Source organism: Cherax quadricarinatus, chromosome 67 (assembly GCF_038502225.1).
Source record: "Cherax quadricarinatus isolate ZL_2023a chromosome 67, ASM3850222v1, whole genome shotgun sequence".
NCBI classification, from domain to species: Eukaryota; Metazoa; Arthropoda; class Malacostraca; order Decapoda; family Parastacidae; genus Cherax; species Cherax quadricarinatus.
The window spans coordinates 19057504-19073286 of NC_091358.1; the positions used below are offsets into that span (position 1 = coordinate 19057504).

At 42.8% G+C, this 15783-nt stretch overlaps 1 protein-coding gene across 2 annotated transcripts in view; it reads right to left on the bottom strand.

Moving 5' to 3' along the window:
* Positions 1-582: 582 nt before the first annotated feature.
* LOC128699673 (cytochrome P450 9e2-like) overlaps positions 583-15783 on the bottom strand; it is a 74885-nt gene continuing 59684 nt past the window's right edge. The window contains exon 7 of one of the 2 annotated variants that reach the window (XM_070099315.1): positions 583-891. In XM_070099315.1, the coding sequence (XP_069955416.1) occupies positions 713-891 (179 nt within the window). In that variant the 3' untranslated portion in view covers positions 583-712. The remainder of the gene's footprint in view (positions 892-15783) is intronic. The other variant, XM_070099316.1, reaches the window with a different exon arrangement.

Sequence of the window (15783 nt, forward strand, 5' to 3'; positions counted from 1 at the left end):
TATATATATATATAATCACACTGGCCGATTCCCACCAAGGCAGGGTGGCCCGAAAAAGAAAAACTTTCACCATCATTCACTCCATCACTGTCTTGCCAGAAGGGTGCTTTACACTACAGTTTTTAAACTGCAACATTAACACCCCTCCTTCAGAGTGCAGGCACTGTACTTCCCATCTCCAGGACTCAAGTCCGGCCTGCCGGTTTCCCTGAACCCCTTCATAAATGTTACTTTGCTCACACTCCAACAGCACGTCAAGTATTAAAAGCCATTTGTCTCCATTCACTCCTATCAAACACGCTCACGCATGCCTGCTGGAAGTCCAAGCCCCTCGCACACAAAACCTCCTTTACCCCCTCCCTCCAACCTTTCCTAGGCCGACCCTTACCCCGCCTTCCTTCCACTACAGACTGATACACTCTTGAAGTCACTCTGTTTCGCTCCATTCTCTATATATATAATATATATATATATATATATATATATATATATATATATATATATATATATATATATATATACACACATTTATTACATGGCTTTTATGGATTTATTAAGCATAAAGATGTAATAAGGTACATAATGAAAATATATTTTATAGATATCAAAAATTTGCTAAATAGGTATTGCAAATTTTTATCATAATTTACAGATAGTTACGAAAAGAAATATACTAAGAATATCTATTATCGGTGAGAGTTGTTTCATGGATTTAGCTTTGTTTGCCGGCAGGGAGAGGTATGACCACAAGATTAACACCACCGTCTGCTTTCAGAGGAAATGGAGATGATGTGAGCTTCAGCTTCTTATGGCCCCTAGCTAGACGTAATTCTGATGCTATCACAAGCTTCGCCAGGGCCACCTTAGCCTCCATCAGAGCAAAACGCATTGCTGTTAAAATCAAAATAACATTAGGGCTGGTTGAGATAATGAAGAGAAATGCCTGCATAATATTTTTCTAAATATTGTGCGAGCTCCCCCAAAACATATACAACTAACAGAAAAATCATATTAAATTAATCCTAAATGAATAGTTAAGATACCAAAAAGTAACAGACAGACATTTAGTGCTTCATCCACCTAAAAACAATTACCATCATATAAAGAGAGGTTAAAAAGGAATAACTCTGAAGTAGTTAATGAAATCAAAGTCTGAAGTGGAATCCAACACAGATCTGGGTAGTGTCTTCCAAAGGGTACAGGAAAAATAGGAAAATTTAGTTCATTAAAAAGGAATCTCATGGCTTGATTGGTAGCCTACTCAGCTCACATACTGAATGTCCTTGCTCTGTTCCACAAGGCACAGTACTCGCTCCCATCTTGTTCCTCATCCTCATATCCGACATAGACAAGGATGTCAGCCACAGCACCGTGTCTTCCTTTGCAGATGACACCCGAATCTGCATGACAGTGTCTTCCATTGCAGACACTGCAAGGCTCCAGGCGGACATCAACCAAATCTTTCAGTGGGCTGCAGAAAACAATATGAAGTTCAACGATGAGAAATTTCAATTACTCAGATATGGTAAACACAAGGAAATTAAATCTTCATCAGAGCACAAAACAAATTCTGGCCACAAAATAGAGCGAAACACCAACGTCAAAGACCTGGGAGTGATCATGTCAAAGGATCTCACCTTCAAACACCATAACATTGTATCAATCGCAGCTGCTAGAAAAATGACAGGATGGATAATGAGAACCTTGAAAACAAGGGATGCCAAGCCCATGATGACAGGTCACTTGTTCTATCTAGGCTGGAATATTGCTGCACACTAACAGCACCTTTCAAGGCAGGTGAAATTGCTGACCTAGAAAATGTACAGAGAACTTCCACGGCGCGCATAACGGAGATAAAACACCTCAATTACTGGGAGCGCTTGAGGTTCCTGAACCTGTATTCCCTGGAACGCAGGAGGGAGAGATAGATGAATATATAAACCTGGAAAATCCAAGAGGGGCTAGTGCCGAACTTGCACACGAAAATCACTCACTACAAAAGCAAAAGAATTGGCAGACGATGCAACATCCCCCCAATGAAAAGCAGGGGTGTCACTAGCACGTTAAGAGACCATACAATAAGTGTCAGGGGCCCGAGACTGTTCAACTGCCTCCCAGAATACATAAGGGGGATTATCAATAGACCCCTGGCAGTCTTCAAGCTGGCACCTAAAGTCGGTACCTGACCAACCGGGCTGTAGCTCGTACGCTAGTTTGCGTGCAGCCAGCAGTAACAGCCTGGTTGATCAGGCTCTGATCCACCTGGAGGCCTGGTCACAGACCGGGCCGCAGGGGCGTTGACCCCCGGAACTCTCTCCAGGTAAACTCTAGGTTAGATTCCTATCACGGATGTGAATTTTGGGTGTTTCCTTCTTACACCTTCTACCCCTGTTCACCTAGCAGTAAGTAGGTACCTGGATATCAATCAACTTTTGTGGGTGGCATCCTGGTGAGATAAGATAAGATAAGATTTCGTTCGGATTTTTAACCCCGGAGGGTTAGCCACCCAGGATAACCCAAGAAAGTCAGTGCGTCATCGAGGACTGTCTAACTTATTTCCATTGGGGTCCTTAATCTTGTCCCCCAGGATGCGACCCACACCAGTCGACTAACACCCAGGTACCTATTTGCTGCTAGGTGAACAGGACAACAGGTGTAAGGAAACATGTCGAATGTATCCACCCGCCGGGAATCGAACCCGGGCCCTCCGTGTGTGAAGCGGGAGCTTTAGCCACCGGGCCACCGGGCCGGTGGGTGGTAGACAGGGCTGGGCTTTGTAATGAGCTGAAGTAGAACAGCTGTTAGCATGTGTACAAAAATGGACAGTTTGTTGATAATGGATTAGTGATACATTTAATTTCAAATAATTATTTCCTCTCAGTTTTTTACACAAAAAATATATAAATAATATTCCATTATTAAATAATTAATAAAAACCTTACATAAATATGTTATGTGATATAATAACCAATAAGAAAATTATCAAGTGTGGATATAAATTAAAGAAGTTCCAAAGCATAACAAACTATTTTCAAGGAAACTTTTAAAAACTGTAGATAAGGATATAATGAGCAACTATCTTCTCTCCTTAAGATATAATGAGCAACTATCTTCTCTCCTTAAGATATAATGAGCAACTATCTTCTCTCCTTAAGATATAATGAGCAACTATCTTCTCTCCTTAAGATATCACAACAAGTTGGTATGTTTAGAAGATAAGAAATGTGATATCTATATACAGAATCAGAGGTAAATCCTTATCATTAAAATTCGCATTAGTTGTTGAAAAATATTTATTAATAGCAATACTACTACTACAACTAATAATAATAATAATAATAATAATAATAATAATAATAATAATAAGAAAAATCTTTATTTCTTCAAGTACTTGCTACAAGTATTACACGCCTGGATAACATCATTGGTATAATAAATATGTCGTGCCGAATAGGTAAAACTTCCAAATTTGGCTTAAATACCCCTCAAGGGAGGTTCCTTCATGCTGGTGAGGGGCTCTTGATCTAGGGAATTGGATCTGTGTTCCAATTCCCTGAATTGAGCCTGAATACCTTCCACCCCCCTCTACGGGCGCTGTATAATCCTACAGGTTTAGCGCTCGCCAATGATTATATTAATTGGCTTAAATAGCAATGCTCTTCTTGCCAAATAAGGCAAGCTAAAATTTGTGTATGTAAAAATCATTCTAAACCTAACGAAAAAAAATATGTTTCATTGTGTTTGCTTATTTTTAAATTATTGTAAACTTATCTAAAATACATTTAGCTGGATTAGGCTAAATTAAAGTGCACTTGTTATAATAAGGTCAGGTAAGTTTTCTAAGGTTCTTTTGGTATAAAATTATTAATTTTAACAGTAACAAATGAAAAATATATCTTTAAATGTTTAAGAATTTTTTTTAGAAAGGACTCAATTTTAAATGAGTTCTTGCTAATTAACCAATTTTACTTATTCGGGACAATATATATATGTATATATATATATATATATATATATATATATATATATATATATATATATATATATATATATATATATATATATATATATATATATATATATATATATATATATATATATATATATATATATATATATATATATATACTTAGGTAGTAGGTTGGTAGACAGCAACCACCCAGAGAGGTGCTACCGTCCTACTGAGTGTAAAACAAAAGCCTGTAATTGTTTTACATGATGGTAGGATTGCTGGTGTCTTTTGTCTGTCTCATAAATATGCAAGATTACAGGTACGTCTTGCTACTTCTACTTACACTTAGGTCACACTACACATACATGTACAAGCATATATATACACACCCCACTGAGTTTTCTTCTATTTTCTTTGTACTGTCTGCACAGACAGCCCCATGCTGTCTGCCAGCTTAGTTCATATTTCGCGCCATGCTGGTGCTGCCCTCTGTAGCCAGGCCTCTCATAGGCACGCCAGCCTGTCGGCCCCTGACTCACGCACACACGCAGTGGCCTAGGAGCAAGACACAAGGCCTCCCAGCTCTCTCTCGTGGGATGGCCCTGCCCGGGCCATGGGCTCAAACAACACAAGCCTGTGTACCCACAACGACTTAACAATAAACGAAGAAGCCTCCGAAGAAGTTTATCATTTACTACCTGCTTGCAGCACCTACCAAACAAGCCCGTTATAAATGGTGACAGCGGTGCTCGCAGCAGTTGTGTTTGCCTGGAGAGAGGGAGGAAGAGGTATGAAGTCATCTTCACTTCATCATCCCATACAAGAAGCATCCGTCTCTCAACGAGTTATCCTGATGTCGTGTCTGCACTTTTGAGCATCCAGACACAGGTACAAGCAGGATCCAGCCGAAATTTGTCGAAATTCTTCGAGAATTGTGAGTGGCGTCACAGTGACCCCACGCTACAGTGTCCCACACTGTTTCTCAAGTCATGTGTTCAGCATCACTTGTATGTTGCTGTTGTTGTTCAGCTCAGCACAGCCGTTTCAGCAAGCCAGAGGTGCGTTTTGTGGTGATTTCTGCGTCCAGTGTGAGTTCTCTACGTATTTGTGGGTGGGGGAGGAGAGGAGAGGAAGTGGCTGTTCCTCACCTTGCCCATGCTCGCCCTACTCACGCTCACCCGTCTACCATACACCACTCACGACTGCCCACTCCCTCTGCTGTGTTTTCTGCTGTTTTCCATGTGAATTCATTGCCAGAGCTGTGTATCCGAGTGCCCGAGGCCACTCGAAGCTACGTGGATCAGCATGCCACGTAGATCACGACACCACGTGGATCACGATGCCACGTGGGTGTGGGAGATGTCACGTGGATCTACCAGCCACATGAGTTACCAGATGTCCCAGGCCACATGCTGTGATCTGCTGCCCTCATCACATTGACGTCACCCACGATGCTGCCCAACTTCATGACGTCATGATGTCTGCCTGACGTCATCTCGAGATGTCTGCTGACGTCAGTGCTGCTGACGTCACCGTGCGACATCACGCCTGACATCACATGATGTCACCATCGAGTGTTTCTAGTAATTATTTTAGTATTGTCGAGAAGACTGAGAGAAGATATATGTCGTGTTAATTAATTCCTCTCAGTCAGTGTTCTCACATGTTAGTGTACCGTATGTACCGCGGTGTGTTTAAAGTTCCATGTGTCTAGTGAGGTCTGAGACAGACCTGAGTAGCACCACTGTGCTAAGTCACCCGTGTGACCAGTACGTTTGACAGCTGATGTCAAGACAGCTCCGAGTGACCGAGCCCTCTTGTACAGAAAGCTTTTATGCTCGTCGCTCGTGTTGTTCTGCAGAATCGTACCTGCTACGATTCCCATCGAGATTTGTTTCACTTCACCTCCAGACCTTCAGAGTGCAGTTATATGTAGAGAAACAAGTCTGGGGACGCTTAGACTAATCTCTGCTATAACTCCAACTGCCGATTGATACTCGCCAAGCCGCAGTTAGCCCTGTCGGCAGGCGCTGTGTCAGCCTTGTGTCACAAGCTTCAGTGAGCAGCCTGCACAAAGATGTCACTTTGACTGCTAGCTCTCTCACTGCAGTCTGGTGTATGATGTTACGACTCCCAGATGTTTCGCCCAGTCGTCTCTGCCACGACTCGCTCCACAACTCGCTCCACGCTCACCGGCAGTGACAGCCCAGCGACAGTACCAGTCGAGAAGTGTCCTCCTGAGTCGCTTGCCAGAAGTCCTGCCCAGTTGCCGAGTTTTGTCGATGCCTCACTCGAGGGCACCAGCATGTTGTGCCCCAGGTTGAGTGAAACCTGCAGGGACTCCTACGATGACTGCTTCACCGTTTCAGAGGAGACCGTAACCTGTTACGTCACAGCTCAGCCGCAGTGATGTCTCCCGTGTTGCAGTATCTGTCCAGACGCAGGAAGGCGTGCAGTGATGCCCTTCGACGCTCACTGCCTTTGACCACGATGTTTAGCACACCCCACATGTTATTTTCTTCGCTCCCTGTAGGAAATTTTTTTTTCATGTCCATATGTATATATATGTTTTTATTTTGTGTTATGTGCCCTGTTCCTACGAGAGAGAGACCGAGTTTCTTTTACTACCAGTATTGTCGTGTCGGGACGATGCGCGGTAGGAGGCCGAGTGTATGTAGACAGCCTGTACTGTCTGCACAGACAGCCCCATGCTGTCTGCCAGCTTAGTTCATATTTCGCACCATGCTGGTGCTGCCCTCTGTAGCCAGGCCTCTCGTAGGCACGCCAGCCTGTCCGCCCATGCCTCGCGCACACACACAGCGGCCTAGCAGGAAGACACAAGTATTCCCAGCTCTCTCTCGTGGGCATGGCCCTGCCCAGGCCATGGGCACAACACAAGCCTGTGTACCCACCACTACTTAAGAATAAAGTAAGAAGCCTCCGAAGACGTATAACTAACCACCCGCTTGCAGCACCTACCACCCAAGCCCGTTATATATATATATATATATATATATATATATATATATATATATATATATATATATATATATATATATATATATATATATATATATATTATTTTTTTTTATTATCACACTGGCCGATTCCCACCAAGGCAGGGTGGCCCGAAAAAGAAAAACTTTCACCATCATTCACTCCATCACTGTCTTGCCAGAAGGGTGCTTTACACTACAGTTTTTAAACTGCAACATTAACACCCCTCCTTCTGAGTGCAGGCACTGTACTTCCCATCTCCAGGACTCAAGTCCGGCCTGCCGGTTTCCCTGAACCCCTTCATAAATGTTACTTTGCTCACACTCCAACAGCACGTCAAGTATTGAAAATCATTTGTCTCCAGTCACTCCTATCAAACACGCTCACGCACGCCTGCTGGAAGTCCAAGCCCCTCGCACACAAAACCTCCTTTACCCTCTCCCTCCAACCTTTCCTAGGCCGACCCCTACCCCGCCTTCCTTCCACTACAGACTGACACACTCTTGAAGTCATTGTGATTCGCTCCATTCTCTCTACATGTCCGAACCACCTCAACAACCCTTCCTCAGCCCTCTGGACAACAGTTTTGGTAATCCCGCACCTCCTCCTAACTTCCAAACTACGAATTCTCTGCATTATATTCACACCACACATTGCCCTCAGACATGACATCTCCACTGCCTCCAGCCTTCTCCTCGCTGCAACATTCATCACCCATGCTTCACACCCATATAAGAGCGTTGGTAAAACTATACTCTCATACATTCCCCTCTTTGCCTCCAAGGACAAAGTTCTTTGTCTCCACAGACTCCTAAGTGCACCACTCACTCTTTTTCCCTCATCAATTCTATGATTCACCTCATCTTTCATAGACCCATCCACTGACACGTCCACTCCCAAATATCTGAATACAATCACCTCCTCCATACTCTCTCCCTCCAATCTGATATTCAATCTTTCATCACCTAATCTTTTTGTTATCCTCATAACCTTACTCTTTCCTGTATTCACCTTTAATTTTCTTCTTTTGCACACCCTACCAAATTCATCCACCAATCTCTGCAACTTCTCTTCAGAATCTCCCAAGAGCACAGTGTCATCAGCAAAGAGCAGCTGTGACAACTCCCACTTTGTGTGTGATTCTTTATCTTTTAACTCCACGCCTCTTGTCAAGACCCTCGCATTTACTTCTCTTACAACCCCATCTATAAATATATTAAACAACCACGGTGACATCACACATCCTTGTCTAAGGCCTACTTTTACTGGGAAATAATTTCCCTCTTTCCTACATACTCTAACTTGACCCTCACTATCCTCGTAAAAACTCTTCACTGCTTTCAGTAACCTACCTCCTACACCATACACTTGCAACATCTGCCACATTGCCCCCCTATCCACCCTGTCATACGCCTTTTCCAAATCCATAAATGCCACAAAGACCTCTTTAGCCTTATCTAAATACTGTTCACTTATATGTTTCACTGTAAACACCTGATCCACACACCCCCTACCTTTCCTAAAGCCTCCTTGTTCATCTGCTATCCTATTCTCCGTCTTACTCTTAATTCTTTCAATAATAACTCTACCATACACTTTACCAGGTATACTCAGCAGACTTATCCCCCTATAATTTTTGCACTCTCTTTTATCCCCTTTGCCTTTATACAAAGGAACTATGCATGCTCTCTGCCAATCCCTAGGTACCTTACCCTCTTCCATACATTTATTAAATAATTGCACCAACCACTCCAAAACTATATCCCCACCTGCTTTTAACATTTCTATCTTTATCCCATCAATCCCGGCTGCCTTACCCCCTTTCATTTTACCTACTGCCTCACGAACTTCCCCCACACTCACAACTGGCTCTTCCTCACTCCTACAAGATGTTATTCCTCCTTGCCCTATACACGAAATCACAGCTTCCTTATCTTCATCAACATTTAACAATTCCTCAAAATATTCCCTCCATCTTCCCAATACCTCTAACTCTCCATTTAATAACTCTCCTCTCCTATTTTTAACTGACAAATCCATTTGTTCTCTAGGCTTTCTTAACTTGTTAATCTCACTCCAAAACTTTTTCTTATTTTCAACAAAATTTGTTGATAACATCTCACCCACTCTCTCATTTGCTCTCTTTTTACATTGCTTCACCACTCTCTTAACCTCTCTCTTTTTCTCCATATACTCTTCCCTCCTTGCATCACTTCTACTTTGTAAAAACTTCTCATATGCTAACTTTTTCTCCCTTACTACTCTCTTTACATCATCATTCCACCAATCACTCCTCTTCCCTCCCGCACCCACTTTCCTGTAACCACAAACTTCTGTTGAACACTCTAACACTACATTTTTAAACCTACCCCATTCCTCTTCGACCCCATTGCCTATGCTCTCATTAGCCCATCTATCCTCCAATAGCTGTTTATATCTTACCCTAACTGCCTCCTCTTTTAGTTTATAAACCTTCACCTCTCTCTTCCCTGATGCTTCTATTCTCCTTGTATCCCATCTACCTTTTACTCTCAGTGTAGCTACAACTAGAAAGTGATCTGATATATCTGTGGCCCCTCTATAAACATGTACATCCTGAAGTCTACTCATCAGTCTTTTATCTACCAATACATAATCCAACAAACTACTGTCATTTCTCCCTACATCATATCTTGTATACTTATTTATCCTCTTTTTCTTAAAATATGTATTAGCTATAACTAAACCCCATTCTATACAAAGTTCAATCAAAGTGCTCCCATTATCATTTACACCTGGCACCCCAAACTTACCTACCACACCCTCTCTAAAAGTTTCTCCTACTTTAGCATTCAGGTCCCCTACCACAATTACTCTCTCACTTGGTTCAAAGGCTCCTATACATTCACTTAACATCTCCCAAAATCTCTCTCTCTCCTCTACATTCCTCTCTTCTCCAGGTGCATACACGCTTATTATGACCCACTTCTCGCATCCAACCTTTACTTTAATCCACATAATTCTTGAATTTACACATTCATATTCTCTTTTCTCCTTCCATAACTGATCATTTAACATTACTGCTACCCCTTCCTTTGCTCTAACTCTCTCAGATACTCCAGATTTAATCCCATTTATTTCCCCCCACTGAAACTCTCCTACCCCCTTCAGCTTTGTTTCGCTTACTGCCAGGACATCCAACTTCTTTTCATTCATAACATCAGCAATCATCTGTTTCTTGTCATCCGCACTACTTCCACGCTCATTTAAGCATCCCAGGCTGTGTCAGCGTGTCAGCGTGCCTCGTTGTGCTCCGGGTTATCTCGTGTTTTCACGGTCGCTCTTACGTGCTAGAACTTTAATTTGTGTCATCAATCCTATACGATACATCCCTCTAGCGCCTGGAACCAATCTTGGGCGGAAAACATTATATACTGAGTCAAAAAAGGAAAATTAGTGTGCACTCCCTAGCAGAGTTTACTGCCAGAGGGGAATCATAGGCCTGTGTCCCGTGTGGAAAAAATAATAATAATTGAACTTTTCGTGTCAGAGGAAAGAAAGTCTCCCTGATAACATTGAGTATACATAGTGTATAGTGTATACTACAGTGGCTCCCTAGTATATTGATGATAAAGGCTAAAGTGTCATTTGAAAACAGGTGAATTTGTAAATGAAGTGATAAGCCTATAGAGGCAGGTGCCAGAAGTCGCCAGAAACTTACCACAGGTCAGCTGTTTTTAATAATCTTCCTGGCTTGCTAGTGTACTCGCATATAATCTAGTGATACCAGTGAATAGCAGAATACAGTGTTGTAGTAGCAACTAACCAGTATTATAATGGTACTTAGTGGAGTGGAGTGACTTTCATTAGTTTCTTTTTCTTGAAATACGAGACGTTACTGTGAATTTCATATAACCTGTAGTTACCAGCGGTCGCAATATACACAACGAGAAGCAATTATTACTACAGAAAAAGCGTCCTTCCTCCAAAATTTGCACCAGTCAACTATAGTGATAATATAGCATTTATTGTGGTGGAGACGGAAAAAAAAAAAAAAAAAAAAAATAGAAAAGCCAGATACAGCGATTGATAAACAAGGAGGTCGACCGTTCGTCATTGTAGGAGCTGCCAGATATCACCGGCTCTTCAACACGCAAGTTATACTTTTGTATCAGTCAAATCACATATTACTCGGGTAGATAATTTCCAGTAGATCCTTCATGTGTTAGCTCAAATCACCGACCAGTATGTTTTAAATAAGTGACCCACTGATCAGAGCAGATCGACTGGTCCGAACCCTTGACTGGTCCGAACCCGGGACTGGTTTCAAACAGTTTCGTTGGACAATAAAGCAGACTGTAAACGGATGGGGTTGTAGGCGCCCTTATAAACACAAACATTAAAAATCAGGAACGTGACGGTAAGCTGTCCAATATACAAAAAGAGTTAGAAACAGAAATACAAATAGCTAGAGCTTCATTTAAGGTTATTAATATAATATTCAAGAGGTTGCTAGTAGAATTGCAGTAAATCAACCATTCAAATCATTATGAAGCTGTGTGTAGTCTGTGGTCAGTCAAACAAACGGGCTTCCACATGGATAAATTGTCATTTTTGTGGAAATTGGTGTCACGCCCCTTGTGCAGATATCCCAGAACTAGCTACAAGCAGTATTAAAACAGAGAAGTGTTTCTGGGTATGCCCAAATGAGGAAAATCTGTGGACTAAAATCACAAGGGTATTAAAAGAGGACAACATCAAAGCTGCTTTCATAGAAAACCTGGAAGCTTTCTACAACAGATGGGAACATAAAAAGTCTGGGCTGAATGGTACTGCCCTTGATACTGGCCATGTAGTCACAAACTGCAAGGCTGGAGGTGATGTCCTGGGAGACAGTAATAGTAAAGCTGGAGGTGCTGTCCTGGGAGACAGTAATGGTGAAGCTGGAGGTGCTGTCCTGGGAGACAGAAATGGTGAAGCTGGAGATACTGTCCTGGGAGACAGTAATGGTGAAGCTGGAGATTTTGTCCAGGTAGTCGGGAATTATACGCAGGAAGGAATACATATAAATGACCTCATAGGGGACAGGAGCCATAGTAGGGAAACAAGTGTAGTCAAAGATAAGATAAAACCAATATTGCAAACTAGAAATACCGCAGGAAATAGCAAACAAGAGGACTCCAATAGCAATAGTGAGGATAAATTACCAAAAACAACTTGTGGGAGCTCCATTGTTGGTGCTAGGGAGGATAGAAGTAAGACAGGGAAACATGCACCAACAGGGAATACAGTCACAGAAACCCAAGGCAAGCGGAAACCAAGCCTGTGCACATACTATGCACTTGGTATCTGCTGGCATGGGAAATCTGGAAAAACAGATGGGACATGCAACTATGACCACCCTAGAAAATGCCATGCCCATATGACAACAGGAAAATGCAAACTCCCTTCCTGTAAGCTTTTTCACCCTGAAATGTGTACCTCTTCAGTACAGGAAAGACTGTGCTATAACTTAAATTGCCAGGCATACCATCTAAAGGGGACAAAAAGATACAAAACATCCAGGCCATGGGAAAACCTGGGTAGCCACAGCCACTCAAGAGGGAGAGGTTTTTTAGTGCCAGGAAGGAAAAAAAACTGGCAGGAAATGGCAGAAATCGTACACCAAATCCAGTCATTCCTGGAGTGGAACCACAGTCGATGGCCTCCACTCCAAACCAACAGATACAGATACTAATGCCGGAAAAAAAATCCCCCCCCAGTACCAACAATACCACCAGTCCGATAACATTCTTCTTTGCAAATATACAGGGTCTAAAGCCAGCAACAAACAACAAAATACCTTTCATCCGTGGACTGCTTGCAGAGGCAAAGGCAATGTTCGCGGCTTTCACTGAGACCCACATAAAGGATCACTTGGACAACGAAATATGGATCCCAGGTTACAATCTATACAGATGTGACAGAGTGAACAGGCAAAAGGGGGGGGTTGGCCTGTACATTGCAGAGTCACTTGTTTGCACAGAACTGCTTAATGCCTCAAATGACGTAGTGGAAGTTTTAGCAGTAAAGGTCGAGAACCAAAACCTAGTCATTGTGGTAGTCTACAAGCCTCCGGATGCAACATCCCAGCAATTCCAGGAACAGCTGTTAAAAATTGACCACTGTCTGGAAAATCTTCCAGCTCCTGCACCCAACATCTTGCTCCTGGGGGATTTCAACTTAAGGCACCTAAAATGGAGGAATATAGCAAATAATATTGTTGCAGTAATAACACCAGGAGGCAGCTCTGATGAAAACTCACACTCACACGAGCTTTTAAATCTCTGCACAAAATTCAATTTAAACCAGCAAATAATAGAGCCTACTAGACTGGAGAATACACTAGACCTCATCTTCACTAACAATGATGATCTGATAAGAAATGTCACCATATCAAAAACAATATACTCAGATCACAACATAATTGAGGTTCAGACATGTATGCGTGGAGCCCCAGACCGACAAAATGAGACTAGTCACGAGGGAGCATTCACCAAATTCAACTTCAATAACAAAAACATAAAGTGGGACCAAGTAAACCAAGTCCTAACCGATATAAGCTGGGAAGATATACTAAGCAACACAGACCCAAACTTATGCCTAGAACAGATTAACTCGGTGGCACTCGATGTATGCACAAGGCTTATTCCTCTAAGAAAAAGGAGGAGTAGATGTAAAATAGAAAGAGACAGGCGCTCCCTTTACAGGCGACGGAAAAGAATAACAGAGCGGCTAAAAGAGGTCAATATATCTGAAATGCGCAGGGAGACACTGGTCAGAGAAATAGCAAGCATCGAACTTAAGCTAAAAGAATCCTTTAGGAGTCAGGAATCGCGGGAAGAACTAAAAGCTATAAATGAAATCGAAAGAAACCCAAAGTATTTCTTCTCCTATGCCAAATCAAAATCGAGAACAACGTCCAGTATTGGGCCCCTACTTAAACAAGATGGGTCCTACACAGATGACAGCAAGGAAATGAGTGAGCTACTCAAGTCCCAATATGACTCAGTTTTTAGCAAGCCGCTAACCAGACTGAGAGTCGAAGATCAAAATGAATTTTTTATGAGAGAGCCACAAAATTTGATTAACACAAGCCTATCCGATGTTATCCTGACGCCAAATGACTTCGAACAGGCGATAAATGACATGCCCATGCACTCTGCCCCAGGGCCAGACTCATGGAACTCTGTGTTCATCAAGAACTGCAAGAAGCCCCTATCACGAGCCTTTTCCATCCTATGGAGAGGGAGCATGGACACGGGGGTCGTCCCTCAGTTACTAAAAACAACAGACATAGCCCCACTCCACAAAGGGGGCAGTAAAGCAACAGCAAAGAACTACAGACCAATAGCACTAACATCCCATATCATAAAAATCTTTGAAAGGGTCCTAAGAAGCAAGATCACCACCCATCTAGAAACCCATCAGTTACACAACCCAGGGCAACATGGGTTTAGAACAGGTCGCTCCTGTCTGTCTCAACTACTGGATCACTACGACAAGGTCCTAAATGCACTAGAAGACAAAAAGAATGCAGATGTAATATATACAGACTTTGCAAAAGCCTTCGACAAGTGTGACCATGGCGTAATAGCGCACAAAATGCGCGCTAAAGGAATAACAGGAAAAGTCGGTCGATGGATCTATAATTTCCTCACTAACAGAACACAGAGAGTAGTCGTCAACAGAGTAAAGTCCGAGGCAGCTACGGTGAAAAGCTCTGTTCCACAAGGCACAGTACTAGCTCCCATCTTGTTCCTCATCCTCATATCCGACATAGACAAGGATGTCAGCCACAGCACCGTGTCTTCCTTTGCGGATGACACCCGAATCTGCATGACAGTGTCTTCCATTGCAGACACTGCAAGGCTCCAGGCGGACATCAACCAAATCTTTCAGTGGGCTGCAGAAAACAATATGAAGTTCAACGATGAGAAATTTCAATTACTCAGATATGGTAAACATGAGGAAATTAAATCTTCATCAGAGTACAAAACAAATTCTGGCCACAAAATAGAGCGAAACACCAACGTCAAAGACCTGGGAGTGATTATGTCGGAGGATCTCACCTTCAAGGACCATAACATTGTATCAATCGCATCTGCTAGAAAAATGACAGGATGGATAATGAGAACCTTCAAAACTAGGGAGGCCAAGCCCATGATGACACTCTTCAGGTCACTTGTTCTATCTAGGCTGGAATATTGCTGCACTCTAACAGCACCTTTCAAGGCAGGTGAAATTGCCGACCTAGAAAATGTACAGAGAACTTTCACGGCGCGCATAACGGAGATAAAACACCTCAATTACTGGGAGCGCTTGAGGTTTCTAAACCTGTATTCCCTGGAACGCAGGAGGGAGAGATACATGATTATATACACCTGGAAAATCCTAGAGGGACTAGTACCGAACTTGCACACGAAAATCACTCACTACGAAAGCAAAAGACTTGGCAGACGATGCACCATCCCCCCAATGAAAAGCAGGGGTGTCACTAGCACGTTAAGAGACCATACAATAAGTGTCAGGGGCCCGAGACTGTTCAACTGCCTCCCAGCACACATAAGGGGGATTACCAACAGACCCCTGGCAGTCTTCAAGCTGGCACTGGACAAGCACCTAAAGTCAGTTCCTGATCAGCCGGGCTGTGGCTCGTACGTTGGTTTGCGTGCAGCCAGCAGCAACAGCCTGGTTGATCAGGCGCTGATCCACCAGGAGGCCTGGTCACAGACCGGGCCGCGGGGGCCCCACATCAACACATTAAACATCTATTAGGCACGATAGCGTCGGAAATTAAATAATTTTCCACAACC